At 36.4% G+C, this 23,174-nt stretch overlaps 1 protein-coding gene across 2 annotated transcripts in view; it reads left to right on the top strand.

Moving 5' to 3' along the window:
- LOC123935013 (kelch-like protein 4) overlaps nt 1-23,174 on the top strand; it is an 85,414-nt gene that overhangs the window by 16,087 nt on the left and 46,153 nt on the right. Inside the window, exons 4-6 of one of the 2 annotated variants that reach the window (XM_045995409.1) lie at nt 2,729-2,941; nt 5,199-5,385; nt 21,637-21,861. In XM_045995409.1, coding sequence (XP_045851365.1) covers nt 2,729-2,941; nt 5,199-5,385; nt 21,637-21,861 — 625 coding nt within the window. The remainder of the gene's footprint in view (nt 1-2,728; nt 2,942-5,198; nt 5,386-21,636; nt 21,862-23,174) is intronic. The other variant, XM_045995408.1, reaches the window with a different exon arrangement.

The raw sequence follows: 23,174 nt of genomic DNA, 5'->3' as shown, positions 1-23,174 counted from the left end.
TACCATTGTATGTTACAGACTTCTTTTCCCGGGCTGCTTTCAGGATTTTCTCTTTGTCACTAAGACTTGTAAATTTTACTATTAGGTGACGGGGTGTGGACCTATTCTTGTTGATTTTGAGGAGGGTTCTCTGCACCTCCTGGATTTTGATGCTTGTTCCCTTTGCCATATTAGGGAAATTTTCTCCAATAATTCTCTCCAGTAGGCCTTCTGCTCCCCTCTCTCTTTCTTCTTCTTCTGGAATCCCAATTATTTTAATGTTGTTTCGTCTTATGCTGTCACTTATCTCTCGAATTCTCCCCTCGTGGTCCAGTAGCTGTTTGTCCCTCTTTTGTTAGGCTTCTTTATTCTCTGTCATTTGGTCTTCTATATCACTAATTCTTTCTTCTGCCTCATTGATCCTAGCAGTGAGAGCCTCCATTTTTGATTGCACCTCATTAATAGCTTTTTTATTTCAACTTGGTTAGATTCTAGTTCTTTAATTTCTCCAGAAAGGGCGTTTATATCTCCAGAGAGGGTTTCTCTAATATCTTCCATGCCTTTTTCAAGCCCGGCTAGAACGTTCAGAATCGTCATTCTGAACTCTTGATCTGACATATTACCAATGTCTGTGTTGATTAGGTCCCTAGCCTTCAGTACTGCCTCTTCTTATTTATTTATTTTTTTGAGGTGAATTTTTCCGCCTTGTCATTTTGTCCAGATAAGAGTATATGAAGGAGCAAATAAAATACTAAAAGGGTGGCAAATACCCCAGAAAAATGCGCTTTAACCAAATCAGAAGAGACCCCAAATCTTGGGGTTTGAATGGGGATAAAAAGAGGTTCAGAAAAAAAAGAAAAAAAATTTAAAATAGAAAATAAAGAAAAAATATAAAAAAGAAATATATATAGATAGATAGATAGATAGATAGATAGATATAAATATAGATATAGATATAGATATGTCAGATAAACTAGTTAAAAAACGTTAAAAAAGAGGGTAAAATTTTTTAAAAATTTAGCAGAAGAAGAAAAAAGAAAGAAAAAAAATTAAAAAAAGAAATTAAATTAACCGTAAGACTAAAGAATCATGTGGAGAAAGCCATGAGTTCTGTGCTTTGCTTTCTCCTCCTCTGGAATTCTTCTGCTGTCCTAGGTATTGAACCTGCTTTCCTTGGTAGATGATTTTTGTCCTGGCTGGATTTTTTGTTGATCTTCTGGGAGAGGGGCCTGTTGTAGTGACTCTCAAGTGTCTTTGCCCCAGGTCGAATTGCACCGCCCTTACCGGGGGCCGGACTAAGTAATCCCCTCGGGTTCGCTTTTGGGAGCTTCTGTTCCCTGAACGCTTTCTGTAGAGTTCTGGAGGACGGGAATGAAAATGGCGGCCTCCCCATCTCTGGCCCAGAGGAGCCGAGAGTCCAGGGCCCCACTCCTCAGTGCACCCCCAGAGAACAGTGCCCAATCACTCCCGTATCCCCAGCCTCCAGGCGCGCTCCGAGCTCAACCAGCCTGTGACCGGTTCAAGGTAACCCCGAGCTGAGAGCTCAGTCCTCGGCTCCATCTCTGTAGCTGGCTTCCCTGTTCTAATACCTGTGAGCTCTGTGACACTCTGACACCCCTGATCCTTCTGTTACCCTGCGGGACCTGGGGCCACGCTGACCCCGTGTGGGCTTCACCCCGGTTTAGCCTCTGGAGCAATGTCCCTCAGTGGAACAGACTTTTAAATGTCCTGATTTTGTGCTCTGTTGCTCTGCCACTTGCCGGGAGCCGGCCCCTCCCCCCGCGATCTATCTTCCCGTCGTTTTAGATTCACTTCTCCGCCAGTCCTACCTTTCAGAAAGTGGTTGATTTTCTGTTTCTAGAATTGCTGTTCTTCTTCTCTTAGCTCTCCCGTTGGATTTGTAGGTGTTTGCAATGTTTAGATAAGCTATCTAGCTGATCTCCTGCTACCTGATGTAGTCTCAGCTTGCTACTTCTCCGCCATTTTTCCATAGTGATGTTTTGATGAAAAAATTTGAAACCCAGCAGCCTGAAATTTGATACTTGATAGAATATAACATTGTGAAAGAAGAAAGAATTAAGGAATAATATACAAAAATTACAAGACTAAACCATTCCCCCCTCCCCCCAAAAAACTCCATAAGAGTCCCTTTTAGATTGTCCTAAATCTGTGTATTATTCATTGTAAAATACACCTGTGCCTTGGTTGTTTATTAGACCATGCTTTTCCATAAGAGAAAAGAGTTTTTCATCAATCTGTTTTTCCTAACTCAAAGGAATTCAGTATGTTGCCCCCTCAAATGCACAGCTGGAGCTACTTCTCCCATGTCTTCAAGGAGACTCCACCTTGAACATTTCTACCCTTCCTCCTAAGGTTTTTGGCTAAAGACCAACTCAACATCAGTCACTTCTGGAATCATAAGCTGCTGCCACCTACAATAGCTAGGAAAGAAAAACATTTGTACCAACTCACACTATCCATGTGGCCTATGAAATACTTAAGCCCTTTACTTGTGTTAAATAAATAAATAAAACCCTTTACTTGTGTTCTCAGTTGTAACATTTGGCTCCTCAGCTTCAGAAGACTCCCCATGTCCTCTGTCACAGATAGTAATGGCACCTATTTGTTATAAATGCATGTATCTGTCCTTACTGTCTTTTCTGAACTTTAACAAAGTGCTTTTCTTATGCTTATTTTGTTAAGACATTTCTAAAGTACAAAGTTTCAGTAGAAGACCTTTCTTTTCTAGGAACACTTCATTGAAGTAATAAAGAACCAAGAATTCCTCCTGCTTCCAGCTAATGAAATTTCAAAACTTCTGTGCAGTGATGACATTAATGTCCCTGATGAAGAAACAATTTTCCACGCTTTAATGCAGTGGGTGGGATATGATGTGCAGGCTAGGCAACGAGACCTAGCAATGTTGCTTTCTTATATCAGACTACCATTACTTCCACCACAGGTATGGAAATTTACCCAGGTAACACATAGTTCTAAAGTACCACAAGACATTGTGGTCTTTTTTTGTGTGTCTAATTTTATTTTATTCAGAGGATTTCTGTTAACTGGAGTGTATGTTACTTGTCTCACAGAAGGACTTATCCAGCCTTCACTTAACACTATTTATGATGCAGAGAGAAATTTTTAAAAAGCTATAGATCATCCCTAAAAAAATCTACAGATAATCTCTAAAACATATTCTTTAGTTTCAATTTCTTCTTCACCAAAGAGCACTTGTAAGAAGCTGAGAAAATGACTAGGCTTTTTTTTTCTTTTTCTGCCCACCTTCTAGGCAAGCTGGTTATTCATCCATATTGGAAGGAGGAGTTTCACCTAGATCTAGTGGATCAGTAGTTTCGTTAACACTAAAAATAGTCAAGTTTCAACAAATTACTAATCAGATGTTAATATTGAAAAAATAGAATATTAATTTACTGATGATTTCTCTACTTTTTAAAAACTTTTATCTGTTAATTAAATCCATGGAGCTACATATTTACTCTTAGAATTTATCCATGTGTAATGAAAGAACATTGCCTTCTTGGGTATAGCAAACTTATACAAGGAAAGGTGAGAGTAACACTAAAATGGAGACATTAAAGTATACATGTAATTTTAGACCCAAGGTTCAGAATCTTTGGAAATTTTATGTTTGTGTGTATGTGTGCACATGTGGTATTCTTATATGTGTTGTTCTCTTGAAAGGGTCTATATGATTTATTAGATTCTCTAAGACAGTGTTACTCAAAATAGCCCTGAGCTAGCAACATAGCATTTCCTGAGATGTTATTAGAAACCCAGTTTCCCAAGCCCTCACCATAGACCTACTGAAACAATTTATGGGAGTGAGACCAAGGAATCCGTGTCTTAATAAGTTTACCAGAGGATTCTTAGATATGAAAAAAGTTGAGATGCATTGGTATAATGGATTGGAGGTTCTTAACTTTATACTGTTTTGTCTATATGTTTGTTTATTAAACTGCTTAGTTTGGACTTGTCTTACTTTATTGGAATAAAGAGAAATTTTTAACCCAAACACACAACCAGTGATCTTTGGCTTTCCACCCCTGAGTATGCCTTATGCCTAAAATATGGACTGTTGTGAACTTTCCCTAATGATGGTAGTAGTGGGTAATATCATACAGATTATAGAATTTCTAAAACAATTTTAATAGTTACTTTTAAAAAATTCTAGAAATGAAATATATGAAAATAATGGTGGTAAATCCCTGAAGAATATTTTGGGGAAAAGTTACATAGTCCAGTTTTCAAACTTATTTTCAGCAGCATGTGCATTAAGAAAATACCAGAGGTCTCACCAGCCAAGTCAAAATAGTGATCTATAAGTGATTACAGGTAGGATGAGAACTAAGCTGGGGTTAAGTACTGCAGAATGGAAAACTTCAGGGAAGTTTTATGGGGTGTAATTAGAATTTCTACTCCAAACTGCAATTCCTCTCAATGTCCTGTGATACTGTAGACCCAAAACTCCAGTGAACCAATATAAATGACTCTTGGTAAAATTCTGAAACAAGTTCTTCACATATCCTCAGCTCACCTCAGCAAAAATATTTTACTTAGCTTTTATCCAATTTAATGAGGGTCTTGTGTCTTCCAGGCAGTGATGGTTAGAAAGAATTGATACCTACTATTGCTGATGTTTTGACTACCTACCAACACATATGCTTTACTGATATACACATATATATGTATAAATAAAAAGCATCTACTTTCAGAATATTTTACAGAAGTGATTTGATAATAAAGATGCAGTTCTTTATGGGTGATATTACTTTATTTTAACTGGACATGTTTGTACCAACTTCTCTAAATCCATCAATGAAGTGGTTGCTTATTTAGCTACATGCAGTAGACTGCAAGACGCTTGTTTTGGGTAGACATAGCTAGTCTCTTAGACTGCTTTCAATAACCCATTTTATAAGTGTCTTTTTGCTTTCACTTCTTGATAGTACATGTATATCTATTCAAAAGATGTTCAATATGTCAAATAAATCTGAACAGATCAGTAGGTACTACTATGAGATCTTTAATCATTTTAAATCTTAAGTGAACATAAAAATATGTTACTAAGTAACTTAAAATACTAACACTTTTACATCAGAATTAGCTCAAGTTTTCTCCAAAGTTATATAAGCAAAAAAATGTTATTTTTCATGCTGGGTTATTTACTTCATATACCACACATCATTACTTTTCAGTTACTGGTGGATCTTGAAAATAGCTCCATGTTTACTGGTAATCTTGAGTGTCAGAAGCTCCTAATGGAAGCTATGAAGTACCATCTCTTACCTGAGAGAAGACCTATGATGCAAAGCCCTCGGACAAAGCCTAGAAAATCAACTGTGGGGGCACTTTATGCTGTGGGAGGCATGGATGCTGTGAAAGGTAACAGAAATGATTAATTTAGAAGCTATCATTCAAAAAAAGGATATTCTCAACACTCCTCAAATTATGAAAGTGGCATTAAATCCATATTTAATTTTGTGCATCTAAAGCTACTTTTAATAAATAGCACACCTTATGTAATTTTGCATTTTTTTCTTACCTTATGGGATATAATCATTTAATTAGTGTTAGCTAAGCTCTTAACAGCTATTTTTATTTTATGGCAACAATTTTTAAATTTGAGAATTTACTTTATAATATAAGATGTTTTCAGGGTAAACTTACTTAAGGTTTATCATAAATAGAAGGTTTTAGAAAATTTATATATATATTAAAAATGCATATGTATTTTTCAACAGAAGAGGGGCCTGTCAAGCTCCAAAGAATCTTGAAATGCTGATGTTACATGATGGAAAACTGGTTCCAAACTGGGGTTCAGCTGCTTGCCATGTGAAAATCAATACTCAAGAGACAAGTAATGGTGGGAAAAGAAATTTTACTTTATTCAGAAAGTCAGCAACTTGGGAAGATGGTGGACTAATGTCTCAAAGACCATTTACCCAGTATAGAAGAAATCAGAGGGTTTTTAAAGGAGAAGATTTGGGAAATTGTAGGGGCTATGTGCAGAATGTGGTGCTCAGACAGTTAATCATATGTCACCATGAACTTGAACAGACTTGCTGAAATCAGTGGCAGCTGTTCTCAAATGTGGTCAGGCCTTGTCTTTTGGGATTGTCCGGTCTTTCATTCTCTAAGGCCAATGGTCTGCAAAATCTCAAGGAAAGTAAGTTAATTCTATTGTAAACCAAGGGGCTTAGATCAACAAACTAGTGTGTAAGCTTGAAGTAAGTTAACCCTTATACCAGTTGGAGTGCTGTTACAAATCCCCATTGTCAATCCTACATTCCATTTCTGTGGAAAGTACATACAGGTCCATCTCTGTAACTGCTTCAAGCTGAATTAGGGCAGACTATGGGCTTTGGAATGGAAATATTTGACATGGTACAGGACATAGCTTTTGGTCCCTTGTTCTCATGGCGAGGGTATCAGAGGTAGTTTCTTATCTCATTTTACTACATTCTTTGGCACTGATTGGCCTCATTAACTTTCTCCCCAAGTATAACCTAAGGAATAATAACAGTATAGTTAAGCTCAATTTTATCATTCCCTCTAAAATTGACCTGATACCAAGAGAATGGATCATTATCAAAAAGAATAGATCAGTAATCCAGTCCTAGCCACCCTGGAAAAATGGGATCTTGTGGGCAAGGGCCTGTGCAGCCATGTGGGTTGCTACCTGATTTTGTCTCTCTGGGTTTTTACTTCCAAAGATGAGTTAATATAGGTACAGCAAGTGGTGTTAGTTATTATATAGATTCCACTTTGTTCAGCAAGCAATAAGGTAATTAATAAGAGGTATTTATTTTTTTCTACCTTCAGATGTATTTTATCTGAGTAGTTTTAATAGCACTATACATTGAAAGCATAGCAATACAAATGTATGTAAGCTATATAATATATTTTATTACTGAGTTTGGTGTACTTTCTTTCTTTATTATTATTAACATATAATGTATTATTTGTTTCAGGGGTGTAGGTCTGTGATTTATCAGTCTTACACCATACACAGTGCTCATCACAACACATACCCTTCCCAGTGTCAATGGAAACAAACAAACAAACAAAATAGTTTATGTTTGGAGTAAATTATAAACCCACTATCTGAGGTCCAAATGTTCCCAAAGAGAAGATTTTTAGATGCCAGACTCAAAGCATTCTCAGTTGAAGTGGAAGTAGGAACTGGCAGTCTGATGGATTTTTATGATTTATAGTTTAAATGTCTCCAGTGACTCTTTTGAGTGGCTCATAGAGCAACAGGCATGAAGATTGTTTATATATGAGCTATTTTGGCAATTTCTCTGAACTTTCTCTTGAGTTGTCTAGCTTCAATTTGGAAAGCTTCAGGATAAAAGGACAGTTTTGTTATTTATTTATAGTCACCATACAGTACATCATTAATTTTTGATGTAGAGTTCCATGATTCATTGTTTGAATATAACACCCTGCGCTCCATTAAATCCATGCCTTCCTTAATATCCATCACCAGGCTCACCCATACCCCCAACCCCTCCCTTCTAAAACCCTCAGTTGTTTCCCGGAGTGCATAGTTTCTCATGGTTCATCTCCCCCTCTGATTTCCCCCTCTTCATTTTTCCCTTCCTTCTCCTAATGTCCTCCATGTTATTCCTTATGTTCTACATATAATTGACACCATATGATATTTGTTTTTCTATGTTTGACTTATTTCACTTAGCATAATCTCCTCCAGTTCCACCCACGTTGATGCAAATGGTGGGTATTAATTCTTTCTGAGTTGATTTAGGAGAGTCATAGTCATGTATTGGAGGAAACCAGAAGAATTAGATCCAGCCAAGTTTTCTAAGCAAACAACAAACACTCAAAGACAATCAAGACAAGAATCTAATATCCCTGAAGCTATGTTACTTAACTATAATATTTTTCTTTAAAGTCACCCTCAATTTTGTCAAAGATCGCTAAATTAAGACTGATATTTTGTAAGATAAGTTTAGTTTTAATAAATTTAATTAATTTTACATAATTATTTATATCAGTACAGCAAGAATAGTGATTGACCATAGAGATTGTTTTAAACCTACTTTGCCAGGGTTTTTATAATGAATTTTAGATTAAACTTTCAATAGCCTCTGAAGGCCGGAAGGCAGGTCAAGTACTTTCCATCGGACTTGCCTGCAATACCTGTAGCTTTGGGTGAATTCTTCTCTTCCTGAAGTACCTGAAATATCTTGAGGTTCCTGCACCTTTCAAGAACTGACATTTCTTACTCACGTGGTAAGGTTGATGGGAACTCTGTAAACAAGGGGCTAGGCCAACATTTTCAAGGGGCTTTATTAGCTCCATACATTCAGCTTTAGTTCCCTAAAGCTGTCTGGTTATATCTGAGTCTATGTATGTCTTTCATAAATATGGCATTCCACTTAAAGCCTTGGTAAAATAACCACTGTTTCTAATGGTCTCTTGTTATAAGGAGTATCCATTTTCATTGAATTTTTGCAAATGATGATAATTGCCATCACAGAAACAAACTCATTGAGAGTTTCCAAATTCTTCAAGGATCAGGTAGGGAGAAAAATAAATACTTCAGTGTGTTTACAAAATAACATTTTTAAAGATTTTATTTATTTATTTGTCAGAGAGAAAGAGAGAGATAGAAAGCACAAGCAGAGGGAGGTGTAGGCAGAGGGAAAAGTAGGCTCCCCGCTGAGCAAGGAGCATAATGCTGGACTGGATCCCAGGACCTTGGGATTATGACCTGAGCTGAAGGCAGACACTTAACCAACTGAGTCACCTGGGTCTTCCCACAAAATAATATTTTTATCACATTTCTGTAAGTCATAGATGTCTTAAGAGAAAAAGTTTCCTTAAATTTGGAAGAGCAAACGTTAGAGAAACATCAATGATTTAAATAAGAATTATAAAAATATAATCATCTTTTAAAATTACATAGTCCCATGTTATTAATTCTTTTTTTTTAATTTTATTTTTTTATTGGTCTATTTACAGCATAACAGTGTTCATTGTTTTGGCAATTTTTTTAAATATTTTATTAATTTGACAGAGAGAAATCACAACTAGGCAGAGAGGCAGGCAGAGAAAGAGGAGGAAGCAGGCTCCCCGCAGAGTAGAGAGCCCGATGCGGGGCTCGATCCCAGGACCCTGGGATCATGACCTGAGCCGAAGGCAGAGGCTTTAACCCACGGAGCCACCCAGGCGCCCCGATGTTATTAATTCTTGTTCTGTTGGAATGCAGTTTTTCCATTAGGTCTGGAAATTCTTAGTTTAGTTTTATGATCTTAAAAGTATCAGACCTGCGTCTGTCAAAAGTCCTTTTCATGAATCTCCTTGAAGCTGAAATGCATTTTATAAGAGCATCAGAGTAACTGCAAGTGACAAAAGACTCAAAAATGGCCATGTTTAAAAATCTGTTAAGAGTTTAATATAATGTAGTTGACAAGGATATGCAGTAATTTCTTTGATGCACAACATTATAATAACTAGAATTACGACATTATGTCAAGACATACTAAAACTTTAAGAATTTTGCATAACTCTTAGAACCATCCCAGTATTCACCCACATAATATAATCTAACAAAAATAATCATTTTTTGTTTGACAATGCTTCCAATGTAATTTAACATAGCAAATATACAAGCCTAATAAATCAAAAAAGACTTATTTAGAATTTGAATTTTTAGGAACTTTGTTAAGAAGCTTAGAAGATTCTAAACCATATGCCTAAATAAGATCATAGATCACTATAAAATTTAAAATTTTATTATTTATTTAACCAAGGTGACAATAATAGATCCCAAAGGCAAAAACAAAGGGTTACCTGGTTGTTAGCAAAACTTAACTCCTTTAATATTGAGAAGATTTGGTCACCAAAGACCTAATAGAAACAAATATAGAAACCTTGTTTTTCTGTGCAGATAAAGATAAAATACTTTGTTTATAATTTCTTATCAAGAGTAGACCAACAATAAAAGAAAAATTTGTCTTTTTAACAAATTTAAGCCAATTTTCAATTGGAACCAAATTCCAATCTTATATCACGGTACTTTTAAAATTCATTTTTTCCAATTTTAGTGAGTCCTGACCATAAATATTTTTCCCAAAAGATTCTCCTTCATAAACTTTCTACAACTGCTTTTTTTAATTCAAATTTTTTTAAGATTTTATTTGACAGATGGAGATCACAAGTAGGCAGAGAGGCAGGCAGAGAGAGAGGAGGAAGCAGGCCCCCTGCTGAGCAGAGGGCCCGGAGCGGGGCTCAATCCCAGGATCCTAGGACCATGACCTGAGCTGACGGCAGAGGCTTTAACCCACTGAGCCACCCAGGCACCCCTTTAATTCAAATTTTGTCATAACTCTTATGTCTATATAGCCAGTCTCATTTTATGAAAAATTACATTTTTTATGTATAATATTTTTAAATATATTTATTTTTTTCAGCCAAACAGTATTCATTGTTTTTGCACAACAGCCAGTGATCCATGCAATACGTGCCCTCCCTATTACCCACCACCTGTTCCCCCAACCTCCCACCCCTGACCCTTCAAAACCCTCAGGTTGTTTTTCAGAGTCCATAGTCTCTTATGGTTCGTCTCCCCCTCCAATTTTTTTTATAAACATATAATGTATTTTTATCCCCAGGGGTACAGGTCTGTGAATCGCCAGGTTTACACATTTCACAGCACTCACCATAGTACATAACCTACCCAATGTCCATAACCCCCTCCCCCTCTAGCAACCCCACCTCCCCCCAGCAACCGCCAGTTTGTTTTGTGAGATTAAGAGTCATTTATGGTTTGTCTCCCTCCCAATCCCATCTTGTTTCATTTATTCTTCTCCTATCCCCCTAACCCCCATGTTGCATCTCCATGTCCTCATATCAGGGAGATCATATGATAGTTGTGTTTCTCCGATTGACTTATTTCACTAAGCATGATACCCTCTAGTTCCATCCACGTCATCGCAAATGGCAAGATTTCATTTATTTTGATGGCTGCATAGTATTCCATTGTGTATATATACCACACCTTCTTTATCCATTCATCTGTTGATGGACATCTAGGTTCTTTCCATAGTTTGGCTATTGTAGATATTGCTGCTATAAACATTCGGGTACACGTGCCCCTTCGGATCACTATGTTTGTATCTTTAGGGTAAATACCCAGTAGTGCAATTGCTGGGTCATAGGGTAGTTCTATTTTCAACATTTTGAGGAACCTCCACGCTGTTTTCCAGAGTGGTTGCACCAGCTTGCATTCCACCAAGAGTGTAGGAGGGTTCCCCTTTCTCCGCATCCTCACCAGCATCTGTCATTTCCTGACTTGTTAATTTTAGCCATTCTGACTGATGTGAGGTGATATCTCATTGTGGTTTTGATTTGTATTTCCCTGATACTCAGTGATGTTGAGCACTTTTTCATGTGTCTGTTGGCCATCTGGATGACTTCTTTGCAGAAATGTCTGTTCATGTCCTCTGCCCATTTCTTGATTGGATTGTTTGTTCTTTGGGTGTTGAGTTTATTAAGTTCTTTATAGATTTTGGATACTAGCCCTTTATCTGATATGTCATTTGCAAATACCTTCTCCCATTCTCTCAGTTGTCTTTTGGTTTTGTGAACTGTTTCCTTTCCTGTGCAAAAGCTTTTGATCTTGATGAAATCCCAATAGTTCATTTTTGTCCTTGCTTCCCTTGCCTTTGCCAATGTTCCTAGGAAGATGTTGCTGCGGCTTAGGTCGAAGAGGTTGCTGCCTGCGTTCTCCTCAAGGATTTTGATGGATTCCTTTCTCACGTTGAGGTCCTTCATCCATTTTGAGTCTATTTTCGTGTGTGATGTACGGAAGTGTTCCAATTTCATTTTCTGCATGTGGCTGTCCAATTTTCCCAGCACCATTTATTGAAGAGGCTGTCTTTTTCCATTGGACATTCTTTCCTGCTTTGTCGAAGATTAGTTGACCATAGAGTTGAGGGTCTATTTCTGGGCTCTCTATTCTGTTCCATTGATCTATGTGTCTGTTTTTGTGCCAGTATCATGCTGTCTTGATGATGACAGCTTTGTAATAGAGCTTGAAGTCCGGAATTGTGATGCCACAAACGTTGGCTTTCTTTTTCAATATTCTTTGGCTATTCGAGGTCTTTTCTGGTTCCATATAAATTTGAGGATTATTTGTTCCATTTCTTTGAAAAAAAATGGATGGTATTTTGATAGGGATTGCATTAAATGTGTAGATGGCTTTAGGTAGCATAGACATTTTCACAATATTTATTCTTCCAATCCAGAAGCATGGAACATTTTTCCATTTACTTGTGTCTTCCTCAATTTCTTTCATGAGTACTTTATAGTTTTCTGCATATAGATTCTTAGCCTCTTTGGTTAGGTTTATTCCTAGGTATCTTATAGTTTGGGGAGCAATTGTAAATGGGATTGACTCCTTAATTTCTCTTTCTTCTGTCTTGTTGTTGGTGTACAGAAAGGCAACTGATTTCTGTGTATTGATTTTATATCCTGACACTTTACTGAATCCTGTACGAGTTCTAGCAGTTTTGGAGTGGAGTCTTTTGGGTTTTCCACATATAGTATCATATCATCTGCGAAGAGTGATAGTTTGACTTCCTCTTTGCCGATTTGGATGCCTTTAATTTCTTTTTGTTGTCTGATTGCTGAGACTAGGACTTCTATTTCTATGTTGAATAGCAGTGGTGATAATGGACATCCCTGCCATGTTCCTGACCTTAGCGGAAAAGCTTTCAGTTTTTCCCCACTGAGAATGATATTTGCGGTGGGTTTTTCATAGATGGCTTTGATAATATTGAGGTATGTGCCCTCTATCCCTACACTTTGAAGAGTTTTGCTCAGGAAGGGATGCTGTACTTTGTCAAATGCTTTTTCAGCATCTATTGAGAGAATCATATGGTTCTTGTTATTTCTTTTATTAATGTGTTCTATCACATTGATTGATTTGTGGATGTTGATTCAACCCTGCAGCCCTGGAATAAATCCCACTTGATCATGGTGAATAATCCCTTTAATGTACTGTTGAATCCTATTGGCTAGTATTTTGGTGAGAATTTTTGCATCTGTGTTCATCAAGGATATTTGTCTGTAGTTCTCTTTTTTGGTGGGATCCTTGTCTGGTTTTGGGATCAAGGTGATGCCGGCCTCATAAAATGAGTTTGAAAGTTTTCCTTCCATTTCTATTTTTTGGAACAGTTTCAGGAGAATAGGAATTAGTTCTTCTTTAAATGTTTGGTAGAATTCCCCTGGGAAGCTGTCTGGCCCTGGGCTTTTGTTTGTTTGGAGATTTTTGATGACTGTTTCAATCTCCTTACTTGTTATGGGCCTGTTCAGGTTTTCTATTTCTTCCTGGTGCAGTTGTGTTAGTTTATATGTCTCTAGGAATGCATCCATTTCTTCCAGATTGTCAAATTTGTTGGCGTAGAGTTGCTCATAGTATATTCTTATAATTGTCTGTATTTCTTTGGTGTTAGTTGTGGACTCGCCTCTTTCATTCATGATTTTATTTATTTGGGTCCTTTCTCTTTTCTTTTTGATGAGTCTGGCCAGGGTTTTATCAATCTTATTGATTCTTTCAAAGAACCAGCTCCTAGTTTCATTGATTTTTTCTGTTGTTTTTTTGGTTTCTATTTCATTGATTTCGGCTCTGATCCTTATGATTTCTCTTCTCCTGCTGGGTTTAAGGTTTCTTTCTTGTTCTTTCTCCAGCTCCTTCAGGTGTAGGGTTAGGTTGTGTACTTGAGACCTTTCTTGTTTCTTGAGAAAGGCTTGTACCACTATATATTTTCCTCTCAGGACTGTCTTTGCTGTGTCCCACAGATTTTGAAATGTTGTGTTTTCATTATCATTTGTTTCCATGAATTTTTTCAATTCTTCTTTAATTTCCTGGTTGACCCATTCATTCCTTAGAAGGATGCTGTTTAGTCTCCATGTATTTGGGTTCTTTCCAGCTTTCCTCTTGTGATTGAGTTCTAGCTTCTGAGCATTGTGGTCTGAAAATATGCAGGGAATGATCCTAATCTTTTGATACCGGTTGAGACCTGATTTGTGATCCAGGATGTGATCTATTCTGGAGAAAGTTCCATGTGCACCAGAGAAGAATGTGTATTCTGTTGCTTTGGGATGAAATGTTCTGAGTATATCTGTGATGTCCATCTGGTCCAGTGTGTCATTTAAGGCCTATATTTCCTTGTTGATCTTTTGCTTGGATGATCTGTCCATTTCAGTGAGGGGAGAGTTCAAATCCCCTACTATTATTGTATTATTATTGATGTGTTTCCTTGATTTTGTTATTAATTGGTTGATATAGTTGGCTGCTCCCACGTTAGGGGCATAGATATTGAAAATTGTTAGATCTACTTGTTGGACAGACCCTTTGAGTAGGATATAGTGTCCTTCCTCATCTCTTATTATAGTCTTTGGCTTAAAGTCCAATTGATCTGACATAAGGATTGCCACCCCAGCTTTCTTCTGATGCCCATTAGCATGGTAAATTGTTTTCCACCCCCTCACTGTAAATCTGGAGGTGTCTTCACGTCTAAAATGAGTTTCTTGTAGGCAACATACTGATGGGTTTTGTTTTTTTATCCATTCTGATGCCCTGTGTCTTTTGATTGGGGCATTTAGCCCATTAACATTCAGGGTAACTATTGAGAGATATGAATTTAGTGCCATTATTAGCCTGTAATGTGACTGTTACTGTATATTGTCTCTGTACCTTTCTGATCTACTACTTTTAGGCTTTCTCTTTGCTTAGAGGACCCCTTTCAATATTTACTGTAGAGCTGGTTTGGGGTTTGCAAATTCTTTCAGTTTTTGTTTGTCCTGGAAGCTTTTTACCTCTCCTTCTATTTTCAATGATAGCCTAGCTGGATAGAGTATTCTTGGCTGCATGTTTTTCTCGTTGAGTGCTCTGAATATATCATGCCAGCTCTTTCTGGCCTGCCAGGTCTCTGTGGATAAGTCTGCTGCCAATCTAATATTTTTACCATTGTATGTTACAGACTTCTTTTCCCGGGCTGCTTTCAGGATTTTCTCTTTGTCACTAAGACTTGTAAATTTTACTATTAGGTGAGGGGGTGTGGACCTATTCTTGTTGACTTTGAGGGGGGTTCTCTGCATCTCCTGGATTTTGATGCTTGTTCCCTTTTCCATATTAGGGAAATTCTCTCAAATAGACCTTCTGCTCCCCTCTCTCTTTCTTCTTCTTCTGGAATCCCAATTATTCTAATGTTGTTTCATCTTATGGTGTCACTTATCTCTCGAATTCTCCCCTCGTGGTCCAGTAGCTGTTTGTCCCTCTTTTGCTCGGCTTCTTTATTCTCTGTCATTTGGTCTTCTATATCACTAATTCTTTCTTCTGCCTCATTGATCCTAGCAGTGAGAGCCTCCATTTTTGATTGCAGCTCATTAATAGCTTTTTTTATTTCAACTTGGTTAGATTCTAGTTCTTTAATTTCTCCAGAAAGGGCGTTTATATCTCCAGAGAGGGTTTCTCTAATATCTTCCATGCCTTTTTCGAGCCTGGCTAGAACGTTCAGAATCGTCATTCTGAACTCTTGATCTGACATATTACCAATGTCTGTGTTGATTAGGTCCCTAGCCTTCAGTACTGCCTCTTGTTCTTTTGTTTGTGGTGATTTTTTCTGCCTTGTCATTTTGTCCAGATAAGAGTATATGAAGGATCAAATAAAATACTAAATGGGTGGCAAAGACACCAGAAAAATGCACTGTAACCGAATCAGAAGAGACCCCAAATTGTGGGGGGGAGAAAGGGGATAAAAAGAGGTTCAGGAAAAAAAAAAGAAAAAAATTCAAAAAATAAAACAAATAAAGAAAAAATATAAAAAAGAAAGAAAAAATATATATATTTAGATAAACTAGTCAAAAAACGTTAAAAAAGAAAAGGGTAAAAGTTTTAAAAAATATAGCGGAAGAAAAAAAAGAAAAAAAAACTGAAAAAAGAAAAAAAATTGAATTAACAGCGAGACTAAAGAATCATGGGGAGAAAGCCAGGAGTTCCCTGCTTTGCTTTCTCTCCTCTGGAATCCCGCTGCTGTGTTAGGAATTGAACCTGCTTTCCTTGATAGATGAACTTCGTCCTGGCTGGATATTTTGTTGATCTTCTGGGGAGGGGCCTGTTGTAGTGATTCTCAAGTGTCTTTGCCTGAGGCAGGATTGCACCGCCCTTACCAGGGGCCGGACTAAGTAATCCCCTCGGGTTCGCTTTTGGGAGCTTCTGCTCCCTGAATGCTTTCTATAGAGTTCTGGAGGATGGGAATGAAAATGGTGGCCTCCTAGTCTCCGGCCCGGAGGAGCCGAGAGCCCAGGGCCTCACTCCTCAGTGTGCCCCCAGAGGACAGCACCCAATCACTCCCGTATCCCCAGCCTCTAGCCACGCTCCGAGCACACCCAGCCCGCAACAAGTTCAAGGTAATCCCGAGCTGAGAGTTCAGTCCTCGTCTCTGTCTCTGTAGCCGGCTTCTCCGTTCTAACACCTGCGAGCTCTGTGACACTTCGGCACCCCCGATCCTTCTGTGACCCTGCGGGAGCTGGGGCCACGCTGACCCCGCATGGGCTTCACCCTGGTTTAGCCTCTGGAGCAATGTCCCTCAGTGGAACAGACTTTTTTTTTTTTCCATTTTATTTATTTTTTTCAGTGTAACAGTATTCATTGTTTTTGCACAACACCCAGTGCTACATGCAAAACGTGCCCTCCCCATTACCCACCACCTGTTCCCCCAACCTCCCACCCCTGACCCTTCAAAACCCTCAGGTTGTTTTTCAGAGTCCATAGTCTCTTATGGTTCGCCTCCCCTCCCCAATGTCCATAGCCCCCTCCCCCTCTCGTAATCCCACCTCCCCCCAGCAACCCCCAGTTTGTTTTGTGAGATTAAGAGTCATTTATGGTTTGTCTCCCTCCCAATCCCATCTTGTTTCATTTATTCTTCTCCTATCCCCCTAACCCCCCATGTTGCTTCTCCATGTCCTCATATCAGGGAGGTCATATGATAGTTGTCTTTCTCCGATTGACTTATTTCACTAAGCATGATACCCTCTAGTTCCATCCACGTCATCGCAAATGGCAAGATTTCATTTCTTTTGATGGCTGCATAGTATTCCATTGTGTATATATACCACCTCTTCTTTATCCATTCATCTGTTGATGGACATCTAGGTTCTTTCCATAGTTTGGCTATTGTAGACATTGCTGCTATAAACATTCGGGTACACGTGCCCCTTCGGATCACTATGTTTGTATCTTTAGGGTAAATACCCAGTAGTGCAATTGCTGGGTCATAGGGTAGTTCTATTTTCAACATTTTGAGGAACCTCCATGCTGTTTTCCAGAGTGGTTGCACCAGCTTGCATTCCCAAACCATATGATACTCTCAATAGATGCTGAAAAAGCATTTGACAAAGTACAGCATCCCTTCCTGATCAAAACTCTTCAAAGTGTAGGGATAGAGGGCACATACCTCAATATTATCAAAGCCATCTATGAAAAACCCACCGCAAATATCATTCTCAATGGAGAAAAACTGAAAGCTTTTCCGCTAAGGTCAGGAACACGGCAGGGATGTCCATTATCACCACTGCTATTTAACATAGTACTAGAAGTCCTAGCCTCAGCAATCAGACAACAAAAATAAATTAAAGGCATCCAAATTGGTAAAGAAGAAGTCAAACTATCACTCTTCGCAGATGATATGATACTATATGTGGAAAACCCAAAGGACTTTTAAAAGTCCTGATTTTGTGCTCCGTTGCTCCTCTGCTTGCCGGGAGCCGGCCCCTCCCCCTGCGATCTATCTTCCTGTCGTTTTATATCCACTTCTCCGCCAGTCCTACCTTTCAGAAAGTGGTTGATTTTCTGTTTCTAGAATTGCTGTTCTTCTTCTCTTCGGTCTCCCGTTGGATTTGTAGGTGTTTGCAATGTTTAGATTAAGCTATTGAGCTGATGTCCTGCTACCTGATGTAGTCTCAGCCTGCTACTTCTCCGTGATCTTGACTCTGTCAGTGGAAAAATTACCTTTTTTTCCTCAATAAAAATGTATTTTTATTCTTTATACCTTTCTTACATATCTCCTATTTTCCTATATACAGACTTGCTTTCCTTATCATTTCCAGCAGTCTCAAATACATGTCTCCGAATTTTAACTCTTAAAACCTTTCTCCAGTGAAAACTAAGTAGTGACAGGTTGTGAACGGTATATCAGTCCAGAATTTTTTAGATTGGCAAATTTATGAATATATTTCATATTTTGTAGAAGTGTGATTTTTATAGAACTTTTTAATAAAGCATAAGTCATGCATATTAGCAGCCAAAGTATATTTAGTTTTCTGTATTAAGAAGCTAAAACCAGATAAACCTATATTTAGTAATTAATGTTAAAACATTAACATTTTATCTTATTTTGTAAAGACTTGGATATCCAATGAGTTTAACCCAATTTATTATTTAACCTAGCAAAACTTCAAAGTTTCAGGTTACCAAAGATTTTGGAAACTATTTAAAATTTATCTATACTCTGTTTTACCTATTAAACCTAATTTTTAACAATTGCCCATGTAAACTTCATTAGATAAAATCAATCATTATTTTAAGTAATTTTTGTTGACAGAATAGTTACAACAAGAATTTAACTAATACATTCAGGTAGAATAAAAGCTAGTTATCTGTATTATATTTGATGATGATAACTCCAAAAGACATGTATACTTTAATTAACCCATCAAACTTGAATAGCTTTAATAAAAATATATATTACACTTTGTCCAATAAAAATTCAATTAATTTATTTCCCACTGTCAATTTTATCTGGGCCTCTTGTGAGGAAATCTGCAGTGGGCAGTTTAAGTCCAAGGGAACCCTTGGGCCCCTTCATGTTGATTTAGGAGTTGTTCCAATTTGAACCTCATAAGGATGTGACCCAACAACTCAGGATGCTAAATCAGATATATTCACAGGTATAGGAACTATCATGTTCCCAACAAGATGACAACTTTAGGTTTGTTTTGTTTCCTCTTAACCAGATCATAAATGAGGGTTGAATAGGAGCTTAGAGATGAATTGAGAAACTATATTTGCCATGTTTTAGAGAAGAAGATCTGTATACACAGAAACATCATAAAATGAGTCCTAAGGAGAGACATCAGTAAAAAAAAAAAAAAAATCTAATTTAAGTTTTCCCATCAAATATAGAGCTGACATTGTAGGCCAGTTAGGGGATTTACATTTTAATTAGTTAAAGCAATAGTGGAGGGAGGTAAATGGGCTGAAGAAATATTTAGAATTCAAGATATGGAACTAACAGTTATATATGTTCATAGACAAAAATAAGAGATGTGAGATTATATTAATCTTCTATATTTCATCTAATGCCCAGAAAAAAGATTAACTTGGCATAAAACAGACTTCTACATTATTTCAGTGTAAACCTTCTGCACATTCTTGATTATTGTAGCCTTGTACAATTTCCTGACTACTTCACTATTAATATCTCTATAAATTGAGTAGGTAGAGCAGTCTAGTCTTCATTTCCTATATGAATTCATTTTTTGGTAAATTCCACTAATGAAAAGAGTTTGAAATAGAAAGTTAAAATAGGAAGAAATGAATAGGAAGACTGACTTGGGAATATTAGGATGAGGACGTGGAAAGATCTGAAAACATTCAGAAGAGATAGGCTGGTTAATAGAGTGAAAGTTGATGTGAGTTTCTTTATAGGTATTCCTACTTTAACAGGATCATTCAGAGACATTTAGTATAGAAAAGATATTCTTCTAAGCGATGTAAATAGTAAATGTAGTAAATAGAGCAACTGTTGATCTGTAAATCAGCCTTTAGCAAAATCCATCTTACCAGTGAAAGATGGAGGGATTAAAGAGAAAGGATAATGAGTATCTTTATATACACAAGTTTTTATTGTGAAAATCCTAACTCTTGAAACATAAATTTACAGTGCACTATTCATCAGAAAAGATCTAAAATTACGGAAAAGATATAAACACTGTCTTCACTAATCTAATATACATAGAAAAACTTTCAGAAGCAGCCATAGATACAATATACTTTGTTTAAATTTTGACTTGGTATGATCTCATGCCACAGCATTATAATTGGCCAATGGATACAGTTCAGATATAAATATATTTTCATCATAACGAATGAATTATATTTCTCCACAAATTGCCCAGTAGAATAACAACTGAAAAATGTTTTTTTTTTTTTTTTTTGCTTTTACCTATGGTTGGTACTGTGCATTTGTGACAAAATTCCCTAAATCTGCCACAAGCTGTCTTAAGTACACTCTATGTGTATACTAGAGGTTTATCAATTTTGTTATTTTTTCCAAAGAACTAGTTCCTAGTTCTCTAGTTCTTTGAAAAAAATTTAATAAACCTCTAGCCAGACTTATCAAAAACAAAAGAGAAAGGAACCAAATAAATAAAATCACAAATGACAGAAGAGAAATAACAGTCAACACCACAGGATAACTATAAGAGAACATTATGAAAAATTACATGCCAACAAATTGGACAACCTGGAAGAAATGGATAAGTTCCTAGAAACATATAAACTACAAAAACCAAAATAGGAAGAAACAGAAAACTTGAATAGACCAATAGCCAGCAGTGGAAATTAAATCAGTAATCAAATGTCTTTCAGTAAACAGAAGTCCAGGGCTGCATGCCTTCATGGGGTAATTCTGCCAAACATTTAAAGAAGAGTTAATGCCTACTCTTCTCAAACTATTCTAAAAAAATAGAAAAGGAAGGAAAACTTTCTGATTTATCGTATGAGGCTAGCATTATCCTGATACCAAAACCAGATAAAAAATGCTAGTAAGAAAGAAAACTGCAGGCCAATATTACTGATGAGCATGGATGCAAAATATATCAATTTATTATGAAGTATTGGCAATTTACTATGGCAGTAGTGACAGTATACTATGGTAGTAAAATTAACATTTTAGTAGTTGAGTAGAAAATTAACTTTTATTAACACATAAAGTAAGCAATATCTCAGAATTAAATTCTAAATATAATAAATAATAATAAATATCTTAATCTATTTTTAATTATAATCCTTCATTTTACCATCATGGAAAATTGTGTGAATCAACACAAAAGGCCCATTTAAAAGAAATTTTCATTTCTGTTTCTTTAGTCACTTGTATTTTAAATCAACACACACACACACAACTGAATAAAATAAAAGGACACAAATTCATATATTGAATGACCAAGGGTGATTAAAATAATAATGGATGTGTAAAGAATTGGTAATAGATTCCAAAGTATTTTTTTGTTGTAAATTATCATGTTGACACCTGTGTCAGTACTAATAGTAACATAGTATAACCAAAAAAACCATTACAAGTACACAAACCATATATATTAAAATGAACTGTTGTATTCTGACTCTTCCATTTGGATCTGGTAGTAGCAAAATATTACCTTTGCCTTATTAACCAGGTTAGGGAATCATTAGGTACTTTAATTTGAGCTGCTATCACTGATTCTATGCTACAAATTATAGGTACATAAATATAATATTGATGATGCCAACTAATATTTTTATACATGCAATTTTTCTATTGTTTAATATCCCTTTAAAAGGTACCACTACAATTGAAAAATATGACCTCAGAACCAACAGCTGGCTACATATTGGAACCATGAATGGTCGTAGGCTTCAGTTTGGAGTAGCAGTTATTGATAACAAGCTCTATGTCGTGGGAGGAAGAGATGGTTTAAAAACTTTGAATACTGTGGAATGCTTTAATCCAGTTAGCAAAATCTGGACTGTGATGCCTCCCATGTCAACACATAGGCATGGCTTAGGTAAGAGCTTCATGTTATATTGTTTCTAAAAAATATATCATTAGTAGATCTTTTTAAAAATTAAATACTGTTGCACATTACTAAGATTTTATTTTATTTTAATTCCAGTATAATTAGCATACAGTATTATATAAGTTTCAGGTGTACAATATAGCAATTCAACAACTTCATACATCACCCAGTGCTCATCATGAGTGAACATTATTGGAATTTAGCCAAACCCTTAGTCAAAACATCTCCAAAACGCTGAAAAGCTGAATCAAATTGTACAGGCTTGTGAAACATTTTTTTTTTTCTTGTTTCAGATGTCATACTTGCTAACTCTGCCTCCCTTCAAATTTATTTTAAAAAGGTACCACTTTAAAAGGGATAAAACGTTTTGCAAAGAATACATCATTGAAAAACATAAAACTACAATAGGGATTTTTCTTCTAACCTTAATTTAGAAAAAACAAAAAGCATTTGATGATGAAAGACATTACGTTGTTTCTAATCTGATGAACTTTGTCCCTTCCCATAAAAGGCAAATCTGTATTTCTGCAAAAGGCTTGGAATGCTCCAAGTCAAGGATGTTTACAAAAAACTGCTTTGATTGAGAGCAACTCTAAATTATACTTAAGCCAGAAATTTCCAAGAATTTTAAGAAAGATGAAGTAGAAACTTCTGAAACATTTGGGAACATTGATTCTCCTGAATGTTTGTCAGGGTACATCTTTCTTTAGGTGACATACATTTTTAATATCTTAGAGTTTGTTTAAAAAGCATAATAGCTTTTTTAATTTTTTGAGTGTTAAATTTTCCCTTTATTTTAAATATTTGCATTTTCTTAAATCAATTGCTAATCCCTTTAACAATTCAGAGACATAATCCTTCCCATGGTATAACTGAAAGCATTACACAAGAAACCTTTTTTATTTAGTAGATATTCCAAGAAAAATTTTGTTTCCATTGATTTTTTTATTTAATTTTGTTTTTTAAAAACTGATTTACACATCTAAAAAGTGTCAGGTTCAGGACTGGTATTGTCTTTTCCCCAAATTACCTAAAAAGTTGTCTATGTTAAATGATAAACTATATAATTTTTCAGCTCAGTTGTGTCATTACTTAGAAAACTATCCTACAGATAACTCATAGCAAGTTTTTAAAATCTAATGGGTATTACTAAGAAGATAGAAATGATGAAGTTATACCACTGAGATGCTAATTGAGATGGTGAAGAAGGTGGGGGGAAAGGCCAATTATGTGAATTCCCAGAGAAGCATTTAGATAGGGATTATTCATTGTATGTAATGTAACATTTTTTTTTTTTTTAC

Source organism: Meles meles, chromosome X (assembly GCF_922984935.1).
Source record: "Meles meles chromosome X, mMelMel3.1 paternal haplotype, whole genome shotgun sequence".
Lineage (NCBI taxonomy): Eukaryota > Metazoa > Chordata > Mammalia > Carnivora > Mustelidae > Meles > Meles meles.
Note: the sequence above shows the minus strand (reverse complement) of the source record. Positions and strands in the feature narration are given on the sequence as shown.